This window comes from Crocodylus siamensis, chromosome 4, assembly GCF_052110815.1.
Source record: "Crocodylus siamensis isolate JL-2025a chromosome 4, ASM5211081v1, whole genome shotgun sequence".
Classification (NCBI taxonomy): Eukaryota; Metazoa; Chordata; order Crocodylia; family Crocodylidae; genus Crocodylus; species Crocodylus siamensis.
Genome location: NC_143398.1, coordinates 186,124,146 through 186,140,653, shown reverse-complemented (window position 1 = coordinate 186,140,653; position 16,508 = coordinate 186,124,146). Strand labels below are relative to the sequence as shown.

Genomic DNA, 16,508 nt, shown 5'->3' with positions numbered 1-16,508 from the left:
ATGAGGGTGCCTCTCGTGGTCAATTGCTGTGGCCGCTTCTGGGAGCACAACAGTGCTCCACTCCCTAGCCAGCGCATGCAGGGGGGCACTGGCATTCCTGCCGGCCCCCCTGCTCATTGCCTAAGTGATGAGCATGGCCAGTCAGGGGGTGCACATTTACCCTCTTGCACCTCCTACACATCACCACTGGTCTCCAGGCAAAATACAACCCACTAAATGTTTGACTTAAAACTGGACAACACTATAGCATGCTATTAGAGTTCATGTCATGCTCTCATTCCTTAGGTCAACAGGAGCTGAAGCCCAAAACAACCTCCATGTTCAACTAATCGGTTAGCGTGTCATTCTTAGCCAGAATGGCAAGTCGTTCTGATGGACAAATATTTTTATATGATAAAGAGAAGGGTGAGAAGTGGAGAGAAATCCAGAGAATTTTTTTTCCTGTCAGGGTGCCTCCAAATGTAGACTGAAGGAGACCAAATATTTCCAGAGCTTGAGGGAGGAGAGTATGACCAAAATACTCTTTTTTGAGTTAACTAATTTTCCCCTGGCCTTTGCTCGCTGTCCTGTACTTAGGTGGCAAATTTACAGCGCCAATTAAAGGAAGCAAAGGAGGATAATGACAAAGTGGCAACCATACTGGAGAAAGTGTTGGTTTCTCATAGCAAGATGCAGGCAGCTCTGGAGAAGGTACAGACCGAGCTGGGATGCAAGGATTCCGAGATCACCAGCCTCAGGAAAGATAGGTAACTGAAGTCCTTCTGGTTTTCTATGTTGCTATAGCAAAGAAACAGCAGGGTCAAGGGAAGAAATAATTTGATCACTGCCTTTTTTCTGAGGTTCAGGCAAGAAAACTATACAAGATTGATAAGTGAGTTTTTACTGAACCAAAACCTAGTTTCAGAATTCCTGTAGCTTCTTGTAATACTACATGGAAGAAAGGAGGCATAGCAACGAGCTCTACTTAGTACTAGTGGACTAATTACTTTATTATACATCTAGTCAACTCTGGAGGGGTTTTGGTTGCAATGGATGGTGCTGATCGCAGATGCCAGGACCCAACTGATTATTAACCAGATTACCTCTTTTAACATGTTTCATCGTCACATGATGCTTGGGAATATGTCAGGTGATATGACACTATTGGTTGGAGCTAGGTCCATTATCATGGTGTTATCAGAAGCAAAACAAAAATTGTTAGTAGCAACTAAACAGAATTTGAATATTAGTCCCATTTTTTAGTTTTCTAACAAAAAAAGAAACTAAATAGCTATCCCTCTGGGAGGAAGAAAGTGAAAGATGGCATTGGTATTAGTTTCTTACCTTTTCTTTAATCTGTCACTGCTTTCATTTGCAGAACCCAAAGCCAACAGAAAATACAGAGATTAGAAGCAGAATTGGAGCAGTGCCAGGCCAAACTGGTTTTCATAGAAACCCAACACAATAACCAGGTAGAGACCAAGTTTTTCCAGTCATAGCAAGTAGGTTTCATTCTGTGATATTGAACTACCATGTTCTCTTGGAAAGTAGAATGCGGGGGCATGTGTTCTACTAACTTATTAAGACAAAAAAAGACGCAAAACACTGGAGGAATCATTTTACAGAAGACGAAGGAGCCAAGTAAAGCCCCCTTTCTATACAAGGGTGCCAGATAAACATCTGACTGTCTGAACTGGATACAGAACATGTATGCATAGACATGCAATTTACTGCAGGGCAACAGGACTTTACTGTGCCTCAGCTATTCAGTAACTACCTATTCCCACAATGTTACCTTGTGGTAAATGAAAGCTAATTCACATCCCTTTTTCATGGAGTGCTTAATTACCACTGTTTAGCTGTCACTTACGATGGGGTAAGTATGCATGCTGGCAGTTACTAATCACTCCATGCTAATCACTTGTGATTTGACTACTAGGAAGAAGCTTTGAAGCAAATCCTGTCCCATGTCTGTGTGTAAAAGGATATTTGCCACAATGTGGAGCCTTGAAACAAAACAATGTATGAATTAAGGGTCTGCATCAGGCAAATAAATATGTTCACAGCCTTTACTTAATGACTTAATTGTTGTGTAGGCAGCTGGTGATTAGAGTTCCTCTCCCAGTAGACTAACACTGAGTAGGACACACATCATTCACTTTTAATGGGGCAGTGGTGAGAGAGAATGAACATCCCCACATTTTGCCATGTGGAGGTGTTCATTCATGTAAATCTGGAGTTGGATCTTTCTTTACCCTTCAGGTGGGGCCACTTTGTAAAGCACTAGAAGCTGCAAGAGGTGACAATAAGAAACTTGCCATTAGTTTGAAACAAACTCTGCAAACCAACAGTACCCTGCAGAGCAAGCTGACCCAGACCCACGGTGAATTGGACAGTAAAGAAATTGAGTGTCAAAAGCTGATCCTTTGCAGGTAAGAATAGGTTTGAGGCATCACAGCTGAGGAAGATTGTCTTCCCAAGTCTAATGGCAGGGCTTATAACAGGGTTGGGCAATTATTTCAGGTGGAGGGCTGCTTAACAAGTTTTAGTGAGGCGTCAAGGGCCACAAGAGTAACCCCACCCCTTGACAAGTGCCCTACGCCCTGGTTATCATCTTGTGACTGGAAGTCCTGCCTTCTAACCACTGACCTTTGCTTCTGGGAGTCTTTTCTCTTGCCCAGGAAGTACTCCTTCTGGGGCAGGAGGCAGTTTGCTTGTATATTGTGGGTGGAGTGTGTGGTTGGGGGACTGTTTGGGGGGTGGGTATGGTGCAGGTGCGGTGTGTGGGGGTGTAGGAGGGGTGTGGGTGTGAGAGACTTCTGGGTGTCTGTATGGGTATGGTGTGGGTGGGTATGTTGAGGGTAAGGTGGGTGGGGAACTGTAGGTGTGGGTATATGAGGGTGTGGAATGTGTGTGGTTGAATCCATGCGTGTATGTGGGGCCTGGGTATGGTGGGGGATGTGTGTAGTTGGTGTGCATGGAACAGTGTTGGATGTGTGTATGTGTATGGAAGGGGTGAGGGAGTGTGGGTGTGCATGCATGGGGGCTTCTCCCCTGCCTGCTCATTGTGATGTGGCTGAAGCCAGCCCCTCCACAGGTAGGGTGGGGAAGGGGCTTAGTACTGCCTGCCTGGTTCGCAGCATGCTGTGAAAGGCAGGCAAGCAGTTGCCACCACCAACAGAACCAGCAGCAACAACAGAAGTCCCTGCAACAGGGGAGGGGAGCAGGGAGCCAGGCCTGGCACTACCAGCTCTCTTAGTCTCTGTCCCACACCTGCCTGGCAGGGCTGCAGCGGAGCCTGCACTGGCTCCTGCTGTTGTTGCTTCTCTCACCTGCCTGCCCAGCAGGGCTGCATGAAGTGCACGCTGCTCCCCCTTCCCATCTGTGCCTGCTTGCCCATCAGGGCTTTGTGTGCTGCCAAGCTTCTTCATGCCCCCAACTTCCCCCTCCATCCACACACACTCCCCAGACCAGAGTGAACTTCAGACAGAGCCCCATTCCCCTCAGTGCTGCAGCTTCCCCTCCCTACCTGCTGCCAGGAGGTCCTGCTTGTGCCAGGCAGGGGAGTGTGTAGATGGAGGAGAGGTGTGAAGGAGCTCAGCAGTTCACAAAGCCCTGATGGGCAGGCAGGGGCAGCCTGCACTTGGCACAGCCCTGCCAAGCAGGCAGGTGAGAGAGAAGCAACAGCAGCAGGAGCCAGTGCAGGCTCAGCTGCAGCCCCACCAGACAGGTGGGAGAGAGAGACCAGGCTTGGCTCTCTGTCCCCCCTCCCCACTTGCAGGGGCTTCTGTTGTTGCTGCCAGCAGCTGCTTTCCCCAAGTTGCTGGAGGCTGGGGGAGCCCAGCACTTCCCTGGGCAGTGGCAGCAGCAGGAGTCCTGCTCAGAAGATGTGCTTGCTTGTGTGGGAGGCTGGGAGTGCAGCATGCTCTGCCTCGGGCAGGACTCAGCCCCAGGCAGAGTGCAGCAGGGGCAGCTGCGGGCAGGGCTATCAGTACGAGTAACATCCTTGATATTGTTTCATGAATCCAGCAGTAAAACCACATGCATGTGCTGTTTGCCTACTGATGCAGTTGCTTCTTCGGGCTTTTCTTCCATGTTGGAATCCTGGAGATGGAGCTTAGAATTTCTTCATGGGGGATGGTGTGAAGTAGCCCCAAATGAAAGGCCACAACACTTGAGGGCTGCCCATGTGGTACATTCCCCATGGACAGCCTTGCAGTGCTGCCATAGTTATATTGGCAACAGGGTAGCCTTTTTTTTTTTTTGTCATGTGGAGGGGCTAAGCTGGAGATTACAAACTGCCTGCCATAACTTTCTTTGACATGAAGTACCACTGTACCATGTTCTCATTCCTTTTGTCTCACCTACTGGCACTGAGAGAGTTCCCTAAAGCAGAGAAACTCTTTTTATCATTGGCCATTTCATCAGTATTGGCCCTTTGGAGTCAATGCTGGGGAAACAGGCATGCTCAACATGGAGGCTGAGCATCTCCCTAGATTGGCATGCTTCAAAACCAAAGTAAAGTCGAAGGGTTGCATAATTGTTAACATGCTAAAAGAAGGCACACGCACATCAAAGAAAAGAATGTTGAACCATTTGTCTTTCCTACTGTTTTCTTTTTGGACCATACTTCTAACATGTATTAATCCACTTGCTGTGATCAACTTTCTCTCTCTCAAAGGCAGCAGCTAATTGAAGAAGCCAAGACTGGGGAAAAGTTGTATTCTGAACGCTTGGAGTCTTTGAGGAAGCAATTTCAGACTGAGCGAGAAGCTACCAAGAAGGCAGCCCACAGAGAATCAATTGAGGTGGGAGAGTAAAATTTTTCCAGTGGCTAGATTCCAGAGAAGATCCCTGCTTTACAACTTCAGATTGTCAAATAAGGAAACAAAGGCGATTCATGACACCACTTGCCTGTTTTTCTGTATAATCATGTTATCCTAAAATGAAAAGATAACTCTGGTGGCTGTGGCATAGTTAGAGATGGCATCTCTTGTTTTACCCCTCAAGCTGGAGTAACACATGAACAGTTAGGATATGGTATCTGGAAAAGATCACAAGACTATCACACAGCATATACCCTGCAGCAGCAACTTCAATTTATTGTACAATCCTTGTGACATCAAGATTGTTTGTGAAGAGTGGAGGCAGTAAACAATCTGTGCTACTTTGGGCTTGGAGGGCTAGGTTGTAGAAGGAAATACGTTCTTTGATCACAGAAGTATTCAGGAGCCCAGAGTTAAAACCATGCATTGCTTATGAACACAAAAGGGATCTAGTCTATACATGTGACAAACCTCTGCTCTGATAATGCTAATTAGCACATGTCTGAACAGACTCAGTTAATCAAATGAGCTTTAGTTAAAGCACCCTGCAATTTAGAAGTGCAGGATGCTGAATACACATGACACTGAAGGCACTTTAATTAGAGCGGCTGCTCCAATTAAATCACCCTTACACCCCCATCCCAGAGCATGTATATAGACACCCTTAGTCTCCTATAGCTGAAGTGTTCTTTCAGGACACTCTTTCTAATGGTGGTAAGAAATCCATCCCTCCGATTACTCTGTCTTTGACAGCAAGCAAAAACATCTTTCTCCTCTGTGCCCTTTAGCTGAAGAAAGCTCTTGATGAAGCCTCCTCCAAATCTGCTGAAGTGTCTCGGACGAACAAGGAGTTGCGGCAGAAGGTAACGGACTTGGAAAAATCTCTGGACAACTATAGGGAGAAGATGAAGAGCCATAAAGCTCAAATCAGACACCTTTTGGCCTCCAAGGCCAACAACGCCCAGAACACAGAAAGGATAAAGGTTTGTATGGGTGCTTCATCCCATTGAAATTAGTCTTTTTATGTTTTCTTACTCTACCAAGTAGGTCCCAGTCTGACCCCATTGATTAAAGGCCTGTCTGCCAGTACGGAAAAAGTAGGGAACTTTCAGTTCGGGAACTCAGGAGAAATTAATACCTGCCAGTAAAACTGGGTAATGCTTGGCGTTTGTTCCTTTTCTTTCTGTATTAAATGTGTTGCTATGATGTCATTCAGTAGCTATCTGATGACACCATTATCTGCTTTTACAATCAGTAGGCTGGAGAATGCATCTTTGTCAGAGTCAGGTGGGAGCAGAAGCTAAGCAGCTTCTGGTTGTGGAATTTCTTTCTTTACCTTCATGAAGGTCAGTTGTTAGAACATGCATTAGTGCTGGTACTTGTCCCTCTTCTCTGCCTTAAAGAAGATCCTCGGTACTCCCCCCCCCCATTGCAACTCTTTGGGGAAGGTGGAGGGACTGGTACAGTCAGCACTCAAGTGTGGGTTGCTTCAAACTTCATTCTTGCAATGAGGATGGAAGTTTGGAGCATCCTGATTTCTGTTCCAGATAACAAATAAGCTGAAGGTGGTTCATGCTGTCTGGAATCATTGTGAGCCGTAACATGGATCTCCTGAGATTCTCATATAGTTTTTAACATTTTCAGGAGATTGAATCTGAACTGAGGCAAATGGAGGTGATCAAACAGCAATATCAAAAGAAAAATTATGAACAGGTAGTTTTCAATTAACTGTCTCTTTTATGTGGACTAGAATCTGCGTGAGGGTCACTGAAATCTCATTATTGTGCTGTCTCTAGTCACAGAGCATCCAGAAATTTATGACAGAGTTAACAGGTTTGCAGAGTGAGATGCAGATGTTAGCCAAAAACCAGTATGAAGTAGAAACACAAAACAGACAGCTGAAGACCCAGTTGGAATTAGAGCGGAAACTGCGACAGCAGCTAGAGGACCAATGTCAGGTAAGATGCTTGTAGATGTGGAAAATGATGTCCCATTCTGGAGCTGAATGCTTACTTGTTTCATAGTTTCATAGTTTCTAGGGTCGGAAGGGACCTGAACAGATCATCTAGTCTGACCCCCTACTGTGGCAGGAAAGAATACTGGGGTCAAACGACCTGAGCAAGGTGTTCATCTAACCTCCTTTTAAAAACCCCCAGGGTAGGAGCCTGCACCACATCCGTTGGAAGTAGGTTCCAGGCCCTAGCCGCCCTGACTGTGAAATAGTGCCTCCTGATGTCTAGCCTGAATCTACCCTCTGCCAGCTTGTGACCATTATTCCTGGTCACTCCTGGCAGTGCTCAGGGGAACAGTGACTCCCCCAATGCCTGCTGATCCCCCCTGACTAGTTTATAACAGGCCACAAGATCCCCCCTCAGCCTTCTCTTTTGGAGGCTGAACAGGTTCAGGTCCCGTAGCCTCTCCTCATAGGGCCTGCCCTGCTGTCCCCTGATCATGCGAGTGGCCCTCCTCTGGACCCTCTCCATGCTGTCCACATCCACATTGAAGTGCAGCGCCCAGAACTGGACGCAATACTCCAACTGCAGCCTGACCAGTGCCGCATAGAGGGGGAGAATCACCTCTTTTGACCTGCTTGAAATGCATCTGTGGATGCATGACAAGGTACGGTTGGCCTTCCTAACTGTCTCCCCACACTGCCGGCCCATGTTCATCTTGGAGTCAGTGATGACCCCAAGATCCTTTTCCGCCTCCATGCTGACAAGAGGGGAATTCCCTAACCTGTAGGTATGGTGCCGATTGTTCCTCCCCAGGTGCATCACCTTGCACTTGTCTGTGCTGAAACCCATCCTATTCTCATCCACCCACCCTTGTAACCTGTCTAGGTCTGATTGTAGCCTGTTGCTCCCTTCTAGCGTGCCCACATCCCCCCACATCTTAGTGTCATCAGCAAGTTTGAACAGGGTGCTTGTTACCCCGTCCAAATCACTGGTGAAGATGTTGAACAGTGCGGGCCTGAGGACCGAGCCCTGCGGAACCCCACTGCCCACATCCCTCCAGGTTGAGAAGGACCCATCCACTACCACCCTCTGGGTGCGGCCCTCCAGCCAGTTGGCCACCCATTTGACTGTGTGGGTGTCTACGCCACAGCCCTCCAGTTTCTTAATGAGAACGGGGTGAGAGACAGTGTCAAAAGCCTTCTGGAAGTCCAGGACGACTATGTCCACTGCTACTCCTGCATCTAATGATCTGGTGATCTGATTGTAAAAGGCCACCAGGTTGGTCTGACAGGACCTGCCACTGATGAACCCATGCTGGTTGTTATTAGACTCCTACAGATAGAGGCTAAGTGCTGGTGACTTCCTACTCCAAAGTGTGTTGTTCGAATCTTTCCCTACACCTGCTTATTAGAGTATGGATGGTAGTTTGCTGTGCAGTTTAGGATCTGAGTTGCAGGGAAGGACAAAGGGAAAGGTGGTTTGTTTTTTTAAATTCAGATTTCTAATCTGGAGTCCTGGCTTTTTTATTACACGAGTTGAATATTTTTATGCCCTACTTCAGAATAAAGGGAGGAATCTCTGTGACACTTTTCTCCTTGTAGAGCCTGGAAGAAACAGTCAAACACCTGAAGAAATGCAAAGAGGAAACTGAGCAGAAACTGAAAGAAGCCAGGGTAGAGTCAGAACAGGCAAGTACAATCCAAGAAAGAAGCTACACTTTGATAGAATTGGCCTCTGAGTTGTCATCCATGGTGGATAGGGCTCTCTACATCTTAAAAGGTGGGATTTTTGTTAAGTGGGAATAAAGATGCATCCCCATTTAATTTCACCCTGTATGACTTATTCTCAACCAGGGTGCCACATAGCCCTGGGGTGCCTTGAGATCCTTTCATACGTGTTACAAGATGCCACACAATGTTAGTACTGTTAATTTACAAACATGAATAAAATAAGCCCAGAGATTTCCAATAGAAATCCATAGTGGTAAATCAGAGTTCTTTGCCTATTTTTCTGTAGGCAAAAGAAAAAATAAAAACTAGAGCTGGCAGTTCCATGGGGTGCCTTCAGTCTCAAAAGAAGTGCCTCAAGTCTTAAAAGATTGAGAACCTCTGTCGTATATATCAGTTACCCCATAGCAGAAGACATTTTTCAGTTTAGAGTTCTTAGTATCCTGCACAGGCCATTTGGTAACAGGAAGGTCTTACCACAGCTTGAGGTTTTACCTGGTTCAGTGGCTGATATCAGTGTAAATCTATTAATTTGTTAATGGACTTCCTCTGTGAGCTGCTGTTGTGTCATTTTGAATGATGTCACACCAAATCACATCTTCTTGAAGATGGAATCAGATTCAGACCAAATGAAACATTGTTGCTGTGATGATTGTTTTACAAAGGATACCTCGTGTAGGTAAGGTCCCCACAGTTCAGGGCACATGGGCTATAAGTAGCACAGACATCTACTGTGTGTGGCATGTGAGCCCCAGACACTCAAAAGGAAGCACTCCTGCAAGAGAAAAGTGTCAGGTGTCACCACCAATGGACAACTTTAACCTCCCCTGGACCTGCAGCTACAATCCAAAAATGGGTTTTGGATCCTTGCTCGCCATATAAACCTGCAAAAGAGCCAGAAGGATTAAGCTGGCTTTTGGTGGTAACATCTCTTGCACAGCATCCTGCCCGTCCCATCCCACACTTGCCAATGCCCTAGGACACAAACTCCATCAGGTGTTCTGGGTGGAGAGGAGAAGATCAGAACAGCACTTGGCAAGGATCAGTGCTTAACCTGTGGCATACCAGCCACTACCCTGCAGTATTTCATAGCATTTGTTTATAGGTCTGTTCAGAGCAAAAGGCCTTCATAATTCAAAAGGTAAAACACGGACTATAAGAATGTTATAGTATTCATCATTTTTTCAATGTTTCTTGTATCAAAACATTTCCATGCAAGGGCCTGGCTCTCAAATAGTTCCTCAGAGGTTTTCTGTATTTGGCCTCTATTTTCTTCTCTTCTCCACTTTGGTTTAGATGCTTTTTCCTTCTTCTTAGCCCTGTCTTTTTCTTGGTCAGTCCCAGCAAGAGTCTCATTAGTAACTTAGTAAGGGCATAACAGCAGCATAACGTACAACTGTACCATCACCTTCAGTGATACAGGACCAAGTGGAAAAGCTGTCCAAGTGTTGTGATCTGTACTTACATATACAGGAATCAGAGCTGGAATTTTGCCTCCAGTGTGGAGCTCAAAACTTGATCTTGCTACTGGTTGTCTTTCTGACTCTAATTACTATTACGGTTTTCTCTCTCAGATCACAGCTAACCTGGAGGAAGCTCATCGCTGGTTCAAATTTAAGTTTGACAGACTGCAGCTAGAGCCAGTAAAAAACCATCAGCTGAAGATCCCTAATGAAAATAGTTATGGAAAGGAGGTAAATAAGTAAACTGCTTCTCTTCAAGGGAGGGCAGCTTGAAGAGAATCAGACAGTAGATGTGGCTGGGAAACAATGGTACTAATAATCTTAAGGAACAAGCGTTCCCTACAAAGAAACAAGTACTGGTAGTAGCTTAGGAAAAGTAATAGCAGGTGCCCTCTCTGCAGTGCCAATTACTTATGTCAGAAGAAAACCAACACTCCTGTTTGGATATACCTAATCTGCATAGATTATTTTCTGGAGAATTTAGAAGGATTCAACCCTACTATGTCCTGTTGTAGACCAAGAGAGTTGTTATTTCCAAACAAACAGAACGTCCCCACCTCTAATGAAAAAAAGAGCCAAATTAGAATAAGTTTAGTTTTTTGATCATGTTAAAGCTAGCTAACAGAACTTCAGTTTTTTAAGCTCCCTGTTATTCCATCAAGCATCTCATTACCACAAGAAAAACAAAAGGTCCAAGTCAGCCTTATTCAAGTATGTAGCTTGTTCGCTGACCTCTTGCTTATGGATGCAAGTAGCAAGCCTTATTTAGTAGGTAAAATACATCCACGTGGGGATATGTTGGGCACAGGAAAGGAACTACAAGGGACTTGTTTCTCCACTCTGCCATAGCTGCTATGTTTCTGTCTGGTGCGCTTTTCCCTAATAATTCTACTGAAAATCAGTGCCTTCCTTTTGGATTTCTTTCTCCACAACTATACAGTCCCTTGCCCTTTCCCTCCCCCCCAAGACTCCTTTCCGGAAAAAAAAAATACAAAACTTTATTTATGTAAAGATCTAAGAGACTTGTTACAACTGTAGCTATCCCTGCATTACTGTTTAAGCTGGCTCTAAAGACGTACCTTGAGCTGTTGAAATATCTCTGTTGGATGTACAGCATGGTTCTTTTCTGGGGAATAACTCAGCTTGCATGTTATATCCTTTTAACAGGCAGAGAAGGAAGAAGCAATGAAACTTTCTAGTCAAGCCTCCCTAAATCGCTGGGAGACCAAACAGCAGCTCAAACTAATTGCCAGGAAGTATCAGTCTGAGCTGGACAGGAAGTGATGTCATGCGACCCATCTGATCCAGCCTAATCTACCACCTGTGAACAGCATAGTTTCTGGCCAGATCATCACATTCTGGCAGTAGATGTACTCAGGGTAATCCTAAGCCTAAAGCACCTTAACATACAAGGAACTGCGTATTTATGGAGAAGACTTTTTGAGTGAACATAAAGAGAGGCCTTGTCACCTGTGCGTTTGAAGGGGGTCCTGCAATTAAAACGGATATGGACTTGCTAGTTAGTGCACCAGTGCACAGACAGGTTTTTGTATACTTAATAGTGTTATATTTAAATCATATATTTTGCTTCTGGTTAACTTGTAAGTCTCAGCTATCCAGTACTACTGAGACATCATTGTTTGAGACCCGAATTACCACTTCCCCCTATTTTAAAATGATGGAACTAAGATTAGCCAAAGTTATTTATAGCAAAGATATTCTCTCTAAAGCAGCTTTATAGGAAGCTTTACCTCCCAGCCCTCATTTGAGTTTTGACAGCTTAAAATTAGGCCTGGGTTTGCAATGCAAGCAGGTGTTAGCAATACTTTGAGAACCCAGAATGCTCTCAAGGGGATTTAGCCTCTTTGGAATGGTCTGTAACATTCATGGGTTAGCGAAAGTAAAACTTCCTGAGCCAAGGCAGGCACGTGTCCATTGCTGGGTGTTTCTGATTTGTGGGATCAGTTCTCAGCTGATAAAAATGACTCTACTGCTGCCAACAGCAGCTGAGTCTAAGCAGTGAGGAAACAAAGATGTCAGCCCATTCTGGAACCCTACCTGTTTGCAAGGTGCATGGGAGGGGATCACGGTATGTAATCAGGGCCAGTGTGATTAACGTAACTGATTCAGCCTGTCCCACTTTGGACAAAAAAAGTCTTAATTTTTATATCTCAAAGGAAAGAAGGTTTAAATACTAATGTCTTTTGTTTTGGACGGCTCCTTTGTTTCACTGCTCAGCTGATAATCACTTATGACCATCCTACTCCTCTGGCTGGACTTTACAGCATAACCCAGCATAACAAGATGCATGCTGTGACAGCCCTAACTTATAAATTATCAGTGCTGTCAGCATCTGACCACGTGGTGTTCTTTTGCTTCTGCAGAGCCTGAAATGAGAGACTTTGCCTTCCTATAGGATCAGGTCAGGGGCCAAGCACAGTTGGTGCCTAGTTAATGCTACCCCAGCCTGCTTATAAACCTGCATTTGTACCACATGGACTTCAAATGACAATAGCTTGCTCCACTTAAGTTAAAGAATGATACTTGTTAACTTCAAGTGGACTGCCTCAAAAAATCCTAAAAACTCTTTAATACCACTTTGACTCTCCCCTCCCTAGATGCCATTAAGGTGAAGAGGTGCCATACAATTCACGTCTCCTCCCTGTAGTTAATTGGATAAAGTGAAAACAATCTTGTTTATCCACCTCATAGCAATAAGTCAATAGCAAACCTGCAACTAACTCCTGCTTTTCATAGCACCAGACTATAAAGCAGTCTTAACCTGAAACCAACCAAGGAATATTGCTTGCTGCCTTATCTTTTTCTATAAATTAGATCTATTTCATTAGAAAATTAATTTTTAATTATAAATCACTGCGACCTTTTTCTGTAAAGGGCAGAAAACGTTCTTCTCTCAGAAGCTCAGCAAAAGGCACAAATAGAAATGGTTAATTGGAGGGGAGAAACTGTGCCAGATTCTGGCATCCAGTTTCTTTCAGCAGTTGTTGCTGATCCATGTGTTTAGTGCATTTTCCTTGTCAAGCTTCCTGCTGTCTCTTTTCAGCTACAGGTCTCTAGAGTGCTGTGTGTAAATATAAGTGTAATCCAACCCTGTAGTTTCAATAGCCATTAAATTGTCTTTAATTTTCTCTACAAAGTTGCAACTTGAGTCATTCTGTTCTATGCTTCATGCCTCCTATTACTGCTTATAACGTGAAATGTGAGAGCCCTTTGTCCCAAATTATGATTTAATCATGGGAATCATAAGGCAAAATATAATTGTAAATATTGCTTGTACTTATTTTCATCCTTTTCACTTTCAAAATTGTCTAGAGTATGGGCTATTACTTACCTACTATCGTAAATCTCACTTGGTGGTGAAAAAAAGGCTCAGGAAACTATAATATAAGAGGTTTTTTCCTAAGAGCTCCCATCAGTACAATGGAAGAGGAGCTGCAGATGAGAGCATTTCCCAAATTAGCTGCTGATTACTGTTTTTGGTTTTTTTGCATACCACACGCCCCCAAATAAAACGCATGCCTTGTGTTTTGGAAAGCAGAATATAGAGAGACTTTTCCAGAGTCATGTCCAACTGTGTAACAGGAATAAATCCTGGAAACATAAGAGTGCCCAGGAAATATGGTATCCCAGGAGACACTCTGTGCAGTGCAGACAAGCCCATTCCTGCTGCCTTACCCAGACTGTCTCCTAGGATACCACACTTCTTGGCTACTGTTTCCAGAAGGACTTCTCTATCACACAAGGTTAAACCCCAGACCCTTGTAAGGACTGTAGCAAAACTTCTTTACCATAAGCAGTTTTAGATATATACTAGTTAATTGCCTGTCAAGAATGATGGATTTCAGGGAGTGTTTAACATGGCCCTCCTCACCACCTGCTCACCCTTTGGGGCCAGCCATGTAAAGACTCCCTCCACCACCACTGCCTCCTTCTCCAGTGTGGGGGCTCCTTCCCCCACACCCACCTCTGCCTCACAGCAGGGCCCCCTTCCCCTCCCTCCCGGCTGTTGTCATAGTTTCAGAATTGATAGGGTTGGAAGGGACCTGAGCAGATCATCAAGTCTGACCCCCTGCCATGGCAGGAAAGGATGCTGGGGTCAAATGACCCCTGCTAGGTATACATCTAGCCTCCTTTTGAAGACCCCCAGGGTAGGAGCCAGCACCACTTCCCTTGGAAGTTGGTTCCAGCTCCTAGCTGCCCTGACTGTGAAGTGGCGCCTCCTGTTATCTAGCCTGAAACTACTCTCAGTCAACTTATGGCCGTTATTCCTTGTTACTCCAGGTAGTGCTTGAAGGAACAGGGACTCTCCCATTGCCTGCTGGTCCCCCTTGGTCAGTTTATAGATGACCACCAGGTCCCCTCTCAGCCTTCTCTTATGATGGCTGAACAGTTTCAGGTCCCATAGCCTCCGCTCATAGGACCTGCCCTGCTGCCCCCTGACCATGCAAGTGGCCCTCCTCTGGATGCTCTCAATGCTGTCCACATCCCTCCTGAAGTGCAGTGCCCAGAACTGGATGCAGTACGCCAACTGCGGCCTGACCAATGTCACATAGAGGGGGAGGATCACTTCCTTGGACCTCCACGTGATGCATCTATGGATGCATGACAAGGTACAGTTAACCTTCCTGACTGCGTCCCCACATTGGTGGCCCATGTTCATCTTGGAATCAACAGTGACCCCAAGATCCTTTTCTGCCTCTGTGCTGATGAGAAGGGAGTTCCCCAGCCTGTAGGTACGCTACTGGTTCTTCCTCCCTAGGTGCATCACCTTGTACATGTCAGTATTGAAACCCATCCTTTTCTCATCCGCCCACCTTTGTAACCTGTCCGATTGCAGCCTGTCCCTCTCTAGTGTGCCCACTTCTACCCACGTATTCGTGTCATCAGCAAATTTGAACAAGGTGCTTTTCACCCCTTTGTCCAAGTCGCTGATGAAGATGTTGAACAGTGCGGGCTTAAGAACTGAGCCCTGGGGGACCCCACTGCCCACATCTCTCCAGGTCAAAAAAGACCTGTCCACCACCACTCTCTGGGTCTGGCCCTCCAGCCAATTGGCAACCCATCTGACTGTGTAGGGATCGACACCACAGTCACCCAATTTTTTAATGAGAATGGGGTGAGAGACAGTGTTGAAGGCCTTCCTAAAGTCCAGAAAAACTATGTCCACTGTGACACCTGTATCCAAGGATTTTGTGACCTGGTTGTAGAAGGCAACCAGGTTGCTCTGACAGGACCTGCCTCTAATGACCCCATGTTGGTTACCCCTAAGCATAATCTCCCCTGCTGGCCCCTCGTGGACATGTGCCGGGATAATTCTCTCAAAAAGCTTTCCCAGGACTGTGGTAAGATTAACGGACCTATAGTTTCCTGGGTCATCTTTCCTCCCTTTCTTGGAAATGGGGACATTGGCCCTTTTCCAGTCCTCTGGCACCTCACCAGAGCACCACGAGTGCTTGTAAAGCTGTGCCAGGGATCCCGTAATGACCTCTGCTAACTCCCCTCAGCACTCTGGGATGAAGATCGTCAGGACCTGCTGATTTGAACGTGTCTAAATCCTGCCAGAAGTTCCCCGACTAGGTCCTCACTGACCCTGGGCCTGGCTGCACCTCCTCTGAGTCCGTCAGGGATCCCGGTGGGGGGGATGACCCAGTCCCTGCTCAGAAAAATGGAAGCAAAGAATCTGTTAAAGAGGTTAGCTTTGTTGTCTGGTGTGACCACCAGATTTCCAAGCATGTCCTGCAGAGGCCCCACATTACTCGGTACCTTCTATGTATTTAAAAAAGGATTTCTTGTTATCTCTGGTCGGGTCGCTAGTCCCAGTTCCGTCTCCACCTTAGCCTTTCTAACAGCCCCCCTACAATCTTGGGCAATGAAGGTACAATCCTCCTTGGTGATGGCCTCTCCTTTGCATTAGGTGTACGCCTCCTTTTTGGCATTGAGATGTTTCTGGATGCTTTTGGTGAGCCGTGGAGCTTTTGATCACTCTTGCCACCTTTGATCCATATTGGGATTGTCACTCTTCTGGCTTGGAGGGTCGTCTTAAAGAATGACCACTCTTCCTGGGCTCCCAAATCCCTGCCCCTCCAGGACCTCAGTGCCTCCCCGACTGGTCTCATTACCTCATTGAAATCCACCCTCCTGAAGTCCAGGGCTGGTGTCTTGCTGCAGGCCCTTGACACCCTGCACTGGATGGTGAATTCCAGTAGGTGATGATTGCTATTGCCCAAGTGGCCGAGCACCCGCAGTCCCCTCACCAGGTCGTTGCCTGTTGCCAGGACCAGATCCAACAAGGCATTTCCCCGGTGGGACTGTGCACCTCCTGGGTTAGATGGAGGTCCTGTAACTCAGCTAGGAACCTACGTGAGCGGTCAGACCTGGCTGACTGCTCTTCCCAGCAGATGTCGAGATAGTTCAGGTCATCCATGATGACAACGTCCCTTGACTTAACTGCCTCCGCAAGCTGACCTGAGAATTCCTGGTCCAGCTTTTCCCCTTGGTTGGGTGGTCTGTAGTAGACCCCCACCATTAAGTCCCTCT

General features: G+C 46.1%; 1 protein-coding gene across 9 annotated transcripts in view; it reads left to right on the top strand.

Annotated features, from left to right (window-relative positions):
* CCDC150 (coiled-coil domain containing 150) overlaps positions 1 to 13,101 on the top strand; it is a 40,578-nt gene extending 27,477 nt beyond the window's left edge. For 8 of the 9 annotated variants that reach the window (XM_090045200.1, XM_090045202.1, XM_090045203.1 and 5 more), the window contains 10 exons: positions 577 to 746; positions 1,358 to 1,451; positions 2,242 to 2,411; positions 4,661 to 4,787; positions 5,594 to 5,788; positions 6,450 to 6,518; positions 6,602 to 6,763; positions 8,362 to 8,448; positions 10,062 to 10,181; positions 11,118 to 13,101. In XM_090045200.1, coding sequence (XP_089901326.1) covers positions 577 to 746; positions 1,358 to 1,451; positions 2,242 to 2,411; positions 4,661 to 4,787; positions 5,594 to 5,788; positions 6,450 to 6,518; positions 6,602 to 6,763; positions 8,362 to 8,448; positions 10,062 to 10,181; positions 11,118 to 11,234 — 1,311 coding nt within the window. In that variant the 3' untranslated portion in view covers positions 11,235 to 13,101. Of the gene's footprint in view, positions 1 to 576; positions 747 to 1,357; positions 1,452 to 2,241; positions 2,412 to 4,660; positions 4,788 to 5,593; positions 5,789 to 6,449; positions 6,519 to 6,601; positions 6,764 to 8,361; positions 8,453 to 10,061; positions 10,182 to 11,117 lie in introns of all 9 variants that reach the window. The other variant, XM_090045204.1, reaches the window with a different exon arrangement.
* The last annotated feature ends 3,407 nt before the right edge of the window (positions 13,102 to 16,508 follow it).